The sequence below is a fragment of the Lutjanus erythropterus genome, chromosome 3 (assembly GCF_056507025.1).
Source record: "Lutjanus erythropterus isolate fLutEry1 chromosome 3, fLutEry1.hap2, whole genome shotgun sequence".
NCBI lineage: Eukaryota > Metazoa > Chordata > Actinopteri > Lutjaniformes > Lutjanidae > Lutjanus > Lutjanus erythropterus.
Window position 1 is genome coordinate 24,497,458 of NC_139319.1, and position 8,149 is coordinate 24,505,606.

An 8,149-nucleotide genomic window follows, 5' to 3' on the forward strand; every position below is an offset into this window, starting at 1 on the left:
CATTGTCATTATGAGCATGTTAGCATGCTGACCATTGCATTTAGCTCTCAGACTTTTAGCCCTGCTGGCTGATGGATTCTTGCAGAGAGGTCACTGTTTGCATTATCTTACGTGACTGTTTCTGTGTCCTTCTCTTTCAGGAAGCGTCTGTCTTGTTCAGAGTCCCTCTACATGGAGGGGGATGCAAGCCCTCCACTTGGTGCTCGCAGACGTTTCTCAGCCCTGATGGACACACATCGTTTTGCCTCACCCCTAGATGGTGAGCCAGACTTCCTATCCCGCCAGGTGCCCATCAAGGTCCGAGGAACCTCGCTGGATGGGACCAGCGTCCCCTCACCGAGCCTCCTGGAGCAGAGGAACAGTCTGAAGGAGGTCAACGGAGCAGGTGTGTTAGCAGGGGTGAAGGGTTGTGAGGGTAGAGATGGAGAAGAAGAGGAAATAAGTGAGAGGGCAATAAGAAAAGTGATAAAGAATAAATCAGATAGAGAAAGCAGGAGGGTAATAGCAGAGGTGGTGAAAATGCAGGCTGTAATACCTCATTAGATGGTTACTGCGGAGTGAGTGGGCAGCTGGACAATTCATAACATTGCTATTTTCACCTCTAAATACTAATAACACTAAAGACTGTAAATTAAATAACTATAATTTCCACCTGACTCTACAACCTCACAGACAAATCCCCTCGACATGGAGAGACACCTGGAGTTACTACGGCCGTCACCACATTATCCCCAGGTCCTGCAGCAGCCAGTCGTGACGTGATGACTCCTCTGTATGACCCCCTGGGGCCCCGGGCAACCAATGACCTGGTCCTCCGCAGGGCTCGCCATCAGCATTTGTCTGGTGATGGAGAGAAACGCAGCTCCAGACCAGGAAACAAGGTCATCAAGTCGGCCTCTGCCACGGCGCTGTCTGTCATCATACCATCAGGTGAGAGACACGGGGAAAGAGTAAAAGCCTTTTTGGAAATATTAGTTTGTTATATACTAACACAGAATCTCATTTCTCTCCGAACTCTCTGCCTGCCTCCAGTGGAGCAGCATGGTGGCTTCTCTCCGCTGGCCAGCCCCATGTCCCCTCACTCTTTCTCCTCCAACCCCTCATCTCGTGACTCCTCACCCAGCAGAGACTTCTGCCCAGCAGTTAGCGTGCTGCGCTCTCCCATCACCATCCATCGCTCTGGAAAGAAGTACGGCTTCACTCTCAGGGCCATCAGGGTCTACATCGGAGACAGCGATATCTACAGTGTGCATCACATTGTTTGGGTAAGAAACTTGTACAGGGTAGCTACAAAGGCCTTAAAAATATTGAATAGCTTAAATTCTGTTTGGGGAGCTCTTAAATATTCATTTACTGAAGTACATCTAATTACATTTACTATAATTATAATTACATTTACCAGTATTATTTATAGCCAAACTAAAGGGAAAATAATGAATGTTTTCCTCTAATCTAACAGTACACAATTGTAGACCATCTGAACTGAAAAAGTTCAGGCTCATCTTAAGATTTAAATGCTGTATGCTGAATGTTTACATGTTATTGATTTTGCTCTGTTACGGACTTCAATGTTTTGTGTGAATTGGCAGCATGTGGAGGACGGTGGTCCTGCTCAGGAAGCTGGCCTCTGTGCCGGTGACCTCATCACCCACGTCAACGGGGAGCCTGTCCACGGTCTGGTCCACACCGAAGTGGTAGAGCTCATCCTCAAGGTAGGCATCAAGGGAGGCTCTTTAACTGTCAAGTGTACTATGTATTGGTGATATCAATATTTCTGTGTAATTTTGGTATTTATGTCACTGTTGTTTATTTATAAGTGTTAAAATTCAAGGAAAGACATTCATGTATGAAGACAAAGTGCTTTGGATATTCTAAATATGCATTAAGCTTTCTAATTAATTGTGTAAATAAATGCAACATTTTGTTGATCAGTTTTCTGCAGGTATATAAGCTTGTCAGTAACTGTTTATGAACATCAGTGCAGAAATAATTCAGTGTCATTGATCTGTACAGAGTGGAAACAAGGTGACAGTGACCACCACGCCTTTTGAGAACACCTCCATTAAAGTGGGTCCAGCGCGCAAAGCCAGCTACAAGTGTAAGATGGCCCGACGAAACAAGAGGACCATGGGAAAGGACAGCCAAGACAGGTAGGAACGTACACACCTACACCACTGCAATGTCAGTGTTACTGATGTATCGTTATGATTTTCTTACTATTTGCCACAATATGGCGCAACAAAATAAAGACATTAATTGAAAGAAAGTGAAAAAATTAAATTGTTATTTTATTATTACTTTTTTTTGCAGGAGTCAAGTCAAGGTAGTTTTTCCTGAGTTATTGCATTTAGCTGCATTTTCATTAAATTTAGTAAAGTGAGCCCACACTTTAGACCAGTTTGCCCAGTTTGCTGTTTATATAACTTTACATACATACTGATAGCACTATTATTTATCCAGGAGCTTTTTGATATTTCAGTACTGACCAATAAGGGACCGGTCAAGTACCAGTTCAGTACTAGATGTTGATATCCTCCCTACAAAATAGACAATTTCAGTGCGATGGATTATCTTGTGTCTTTTAAATTTATTCTCATCGTAACCGGACAAAACGTAACATGCAAAAGATGCATTCATAACATCTTGGTATGCTTAGTGAAATGGCAAAATGTTAATGGCAAAACCACTGGTATAGTCTTTTTAGTTTATTAAGTTTTAAGTTTCTTAACAGATTATTGTATATGAAACCTGTATATGTCAATCCCATTGAAAATCTTACCTGTCATTTCTTTGTCTGTCTGTCCTGCAGTAAGAAGCGTAACTCATTGTTCCGTAAGATCACAAAGCAGTCCAATCTGCTGCACACCAGCCGCAGCCTGTCCTCTTTGAATCGGTCTCTGTCCTCCAGTGAGAGTCTTCCTGGCTCCCCAACTCACAGCTTGTCTGCCCGATCCCCGACTCAGGGCTACCGCTCCACCCCGGAGCCCTCATACCTGGGTAAGAAAAAGTACACATAGAAGTGTTGGCAACACTTTATAATGGCCATAATTAATAAATGGTAAATTGATATATAATTAAACTTTAGTTAATGTGGCTTTATAAACTGCTTATTAAGGAATTGTCACTTGCAACTTTATAATGGTGATCCATATATTTATGCTTTTCACATGTTTATTTATTAACCATTTACAACGTATTATAAACATCAGTAACAACTTAAAATAACCATCCAGATAATGTTTATAGACTTTCAATGTAAAGGTACAAGTACTACTTGGGTAAGTTTAGGAAACAAAAGTACTTGGGTAGGTTTAAGAAAAGATCATGCTTTGAGTTAAAATAAAAACATTACATATTACTCACCGATGTAACGTAAAGCATGTAAGGTATGTATGTAAGGTTTTATAATCATCAGTTGCAGCTAGGGCATTTTCCAATCTTTAGGCAACATGCTAAGGCCTTGGAGCCACTGAGAGACTTACACTAACTTTTAACAGACAAACTAACCTGATAGTGTTGCTATGGCGGCTGAGGTTGGAGAGGCGTTGTCTTGTCTCTCTGAATGAAGAAGACCTTGTCTCAGACCTTGTGTATTCATAATTCCTGCATTTGGATTTGCAGACCAATTGGCTAATTCAGTGTATTGAGTCTGACCTTATTTGGGCATAGGTTCATCGTGACCTTGTCTGTGAATGTTTAAAGAGTATCTCAGAGGACTGAAACTGAACTGAAGGGAACATCAATACCAACTGTGTACTTCTTATTCCTTCATTCTCCTTGATCAAGTATTATTAAACCAGTTTCAGCGTAAGACATACTGGACTCCTGTGTACTTCCTTCTTCTGATGTATGGGCAAAGGATTAATCCATGACAGTAGTCATCCAAATAGTGTTTATAAATTGTTTACAAACTATTTATTAACCATTAACAAACTGATAGGGGACCGATAGGACAGCTGAATATGTGATGGGAAAGGGGGAGAGAGCAGGGGGATTGCATGCAGCAAAGGGCCACAGGCTGGGATCGAACCCACGACCGCTGCAGAGGACTCACAGAACATGGGACAAATGCTCTAGCAACTCCGCTTCCATGCAACCAACACACTTTATTTATTATTATACATTTAACAATAGTATTGTTTATAAACAATAAAACTACAATTAACTTTAGTTTAAATAAACTATGAATTTACCATTTATTAATTACAGTTACAATAATCTATTGTCGTATAGTACATTATTAAGTGTTACCCAAGTGTTCAAATAGAAATGGTCTGAGATCCCTTCGCATTAGAAAGATTTTCCTGTTCAAGCACTTTAATTTTAGAACATAGAATTGGGAGTTATCCAAATTGATTTAAGAAATAGCGTGAGCTTTTTGAAGACAGAAACTGTACTTGCCTTTAAAGCCAAAATTGTCCTTACTTTTCAAAAGTGAGCCTTTTCCTCTGAGATAATATAACTTAATCGATCTTTTCTGCTGTCTGTTCTCCTTCAGGTGCTTCCTCTCAGAGCAGCTCCCCAGCCTCCAGCACTCCAAACTCCCCTGCTCCGTCTCAGCACATGAGGCCCAGCTCCCTGCATGGCCTCTCCCCTAAACTCCACCGTCAATATCGCTCTGCCCGCTGTAAGTCTGCCGGTAACATCCCCCTGTCCCCTCTCGCCCACACTCCCTCCCCCACCCAGTCTTCACCACCACCTTTGCCGGGCCACACCGTGGGAAGCTCCAACACCACCCAGTCCTTCCCTGCCAAACTCCACTCCTCGCCGCCGGTGGTGCGACCCAGGCCCAAGAGTGCAGAACCCCCTCGATCACCTCTTCTCAAACGGGTGCAGTCAGCAGAGAAGCTGGGGTCACCTCTGACCCAGTCCAGCTCTACAGGCGGGCTGGGGGGGCCGCTGAGGAAGCACAGCCTGGAGGTGCAGCACTCGGAGTACCGTAAGGACGCCTTCCTCTGTGAGCTTGGCCTCCAGAGCCTGCTGGAGACAGAAGGGGAGAATCTGCCTCCTAATCCTCCACCGTTACCCTCATCCTCAACCACCCCAGAGACTGGGATCCTGAAGCCTGTGAGGAGACTGGGGAGACAGGAGTCACCGCTCAGCAGGGAGACACTGCTGGCTGCAGGGAGGGAGAGGGAGAGAGAGGAGAGGGAAAGAGGGAGGGAGAAGGAAAAAGAGAGGGAGATTGATACCACGGCGGTCCTGGAGAGATTGAGTCGGGTTGGAGCCACAGTGTCCCCGTCATCCTTAACAAGAAAACCTCATACTGAGCTGCCCCTGAGCTCACAGCCTGGGCTGAGCTCCAGAATAAGTGCAGAAATAACTAAAGCTACAACTCCAAGCACCCCCACCAAAACTACAGCAAGTCTAGGTGGCCAGAGGGCACCTGAAAAGAGTCCAGCAGAGTTAACTGCAAAACAGCAGGCAGCCAAAGGTGTGTTATCTAGTAGTAAAGATCCCCATGAGCAGCTAGGGGGCAGAACTGAACCAAAACAGGAAGAAAATAAGAGCAGACCTGGTGTATCTAGTGCTGTCTACACTAAGAGTCCTGCACCGACTTCTGATAAATCCATTGGCATCAGTGCGACTGTGACAGCAAGTCCTTTGAGCATGAACAAAACCTTTAAACCATCAGGGATGGGGGACAGCCTTAGAAAGGCTGTAGCAGAGAGCAGTGACTCCAGGACTCCAGATATTGGCTCCAAAAGCCCCAAACTCCCAGCTCGCATTCTCGCTCCTGTCGTCCCCCCTCATGGCCAGCCGCTTTCCCTCGGCAAGGTGAGGCAAGGACTTGGGGCTGTCAATTGCTACAGGGGAACCCTCGACTGGGAAGACAAATGTCGCCTGGAGGTAGTGGAGGAGCACTCGCCTTCTCCTTCTCCCTCCCCGACTGCCGTCACCCCCTCCCTCTGCGGACCTTCCCTCTGTAAATCGCGGCCCGTCTCCCCTGGCGAGAAGACCAGCTTCGTGAGCCAGCTGACCACCGTGGCCAAAAATGTCCTTGGGCCAATCAAGCTTGGCTCCCAGGAGGGGGCCAGGAGCAAAGAGCAGCAGACTAAGGCGGCGGAGGAGAAGCAGGGAAGCGCAGCAGGAAAGTCTGACACTGCTGCTGGAGGTCGAGTGGTTGTCGGGGCTGCAGTTGTGACCCAGAGTCCCGCTGGTTCACCACTAGAGAAGGCTGCAACAGGAGGAAGCCCGCCGAAAATGTGACCCCATGGGGTCCCTAAATGGGACTTTAGTAGAAAAAAAGATGCCTTTTTTGGAAGATCAATGCAACAGGAGTCAAGCACTTAAAAACATTGTACATTCCAGTTTCAGAGTATATGAAATGTTATTTATTGATTCCAATCAATGACTGATTCTAACTTAAAACCAGGAGAAAATAATCTGCTGTAAAGGTGCATTATCTGTTGATTTTCTATTATAAAGTATTTAATAAGAAGACTCTTAAAGGGATAGTTCAGAGTATTTGAAGTGGGGTTATAATAGGAACTTATAAATAGTCAGTGGACTACTAACAGTAGATCTGATCAACATGCCTCCAGTTTGGAGCAGCAGAGAGGGGTTCCAGCACAAAAGCTAAGCAATGAACTGATGTGGACAGAGTCAGCAACAAAAGGTATTTGAGTCACTTTAAAAAGGTTCACCTAATGAAATAATTAATATCAGTTTAAGCCTATGCTATATTTAGAATATTTTCACTGCTTTACTTTGCTGCCAGACAGCTTTTTCTTATGGGAAACAGCAGTTATATAAACCAAATATCACTCTCTCTAAATCAACTTAATGGTAAAATAGGTGAAATATTTTTACTTTGCAGAACACTGGAGTTGTTGGACTACCACAGTTGCAAGCTGTTCGTTTGTTTGTGTTAATCTCAGACTTCAGTGTTATAAAAGCATAGTTTGGATTCATTGAGGTCACACAATAACACAAACAAACTAACAAATTAAGGCAGTGGTAGATTAGCAGCTTCCATTTTCTGCAAGGTAAAATCACTGATTTTTCCTATGGAGTTGGGTTGGTTTGGAGAAAGAGTGATATTTAGCTTGTATAATGTCAATTTACTGTCAGAAAATGCTTCCTGCTGGCAAAGTAAAGTGGTGGAAATATTCTGAGTATAGCATACACTTAAACTAATATATATATATATATATATATATATATATATACATATATGTATATATGTATATATGTATATATATATTTAGGTGGATATTTTTAAGTGGCTTAAATACCTTTTGTTGCTGACCCTGTCCTCAGTGGTACATTGCTTAGCTTTCATTCTGGTGTCCCCCCAAACTGGGGGAATGTCAGCCACCATCTACTGTCACTAATACACTAACTATCGATAAATACCTCTTATAACCCCACATCAAATGATCTAAACTATCCCTTTAATGTGACGTGGAACACTTTATCAGATGTATATGTGTGTTGGGTCTATGTGAACGCATGTCATATGGTATGTACTGTACATGTATAATAGGTACAAGAAGGTCAAAAAGTGCTTTACCGATCAAAACATGCTGAATACTGTGAATACCAAATCCAGTCACTCTATTTTGTCTTTCAACCAGCCCTTTTCTCCTACTTTTACTGCTTATCAAACAGGACAATGAAACAGGGGGGATGAACTGAGGCAAATTGTAATATTTGCATCAAACAACACGAATGACACACAGCCTCAGTTTGGATATGACGGGTGAAGCATGCAAGCAACAAGATGATTAAGCTCATTTCTTCTTCATCCAGCAGTTTTACCGAGCCGATGTGCATAGTCAGACAAAGCCAAAGCAGGCACTCTGTCAGCGGATGTCACGTCAAGCACTGTTCGGCTCTGTCTGTCGCGAGGGATTGTGTGTGTGTGTTTTTGTGTGTGTGTGTGAAGCCACCTTGGGTCTATTTCTGATGGTTCTTGAAGGCTGTGTCCTGCTGCAGAGGAAAGCAGGGTTGACAGAGCTCAGGCTCAGCGCTTATCTCATCTTTGCAGGAGGGCTACCACAGCCATTTTCTCCCTCCCTCTGCCTCCACAAACACACACACGCACACACACACACACATGCACACGCACATCAACACAGGAGGCAGCAGTGTCAGCAGCTGATTTTCATGCATTTAAATCTATACCCCTGTGGTCTGTGAATTA

The 8,149-nt window shown here is 43.9% G+C and overlaps 1 protein-coding gene across 1 annotated transcript in view; it reads left to right on the forward strand.

The window, feature by feature from the left end:
- Positions 1-6,532, forward strand: part of mast1a (microtubule associated serine/threonine kinase 1a) — a 45,172-nt gene extending 38,640 nt beyond the window's left edge. The window contains exons 17-23 of the mRNA XM_084715533.1: positions 141-385; positions 673-930; positions 1,033-1,265; positions 1,590-1,712; positions 2,014-2,150; positions 2,810-2,997; positions 4,499-6,532. Coding sequence (XP_084571659.1) covers positions 141-385; positions 673-930; positions 1,033-1,265; positions 1,590-1,712; positions 2,014-2,150; positions 2,810-2,997; positions 4,499-6,210 — 2,896 coding nt within the window. The 3' untranslated portion in view covers positions 6,211-6,532. The remainder of the gene's footprint in view (positions 1-140; positions 386-672; positions 931-1,032; positions 1,266-1,589; positions 1,713-2,013; positions 2,151-2,809; positions 2,998-4,498) is intronic.
- Positions 6,533-8,149: the final 1,617 nt, after the last annotated feature.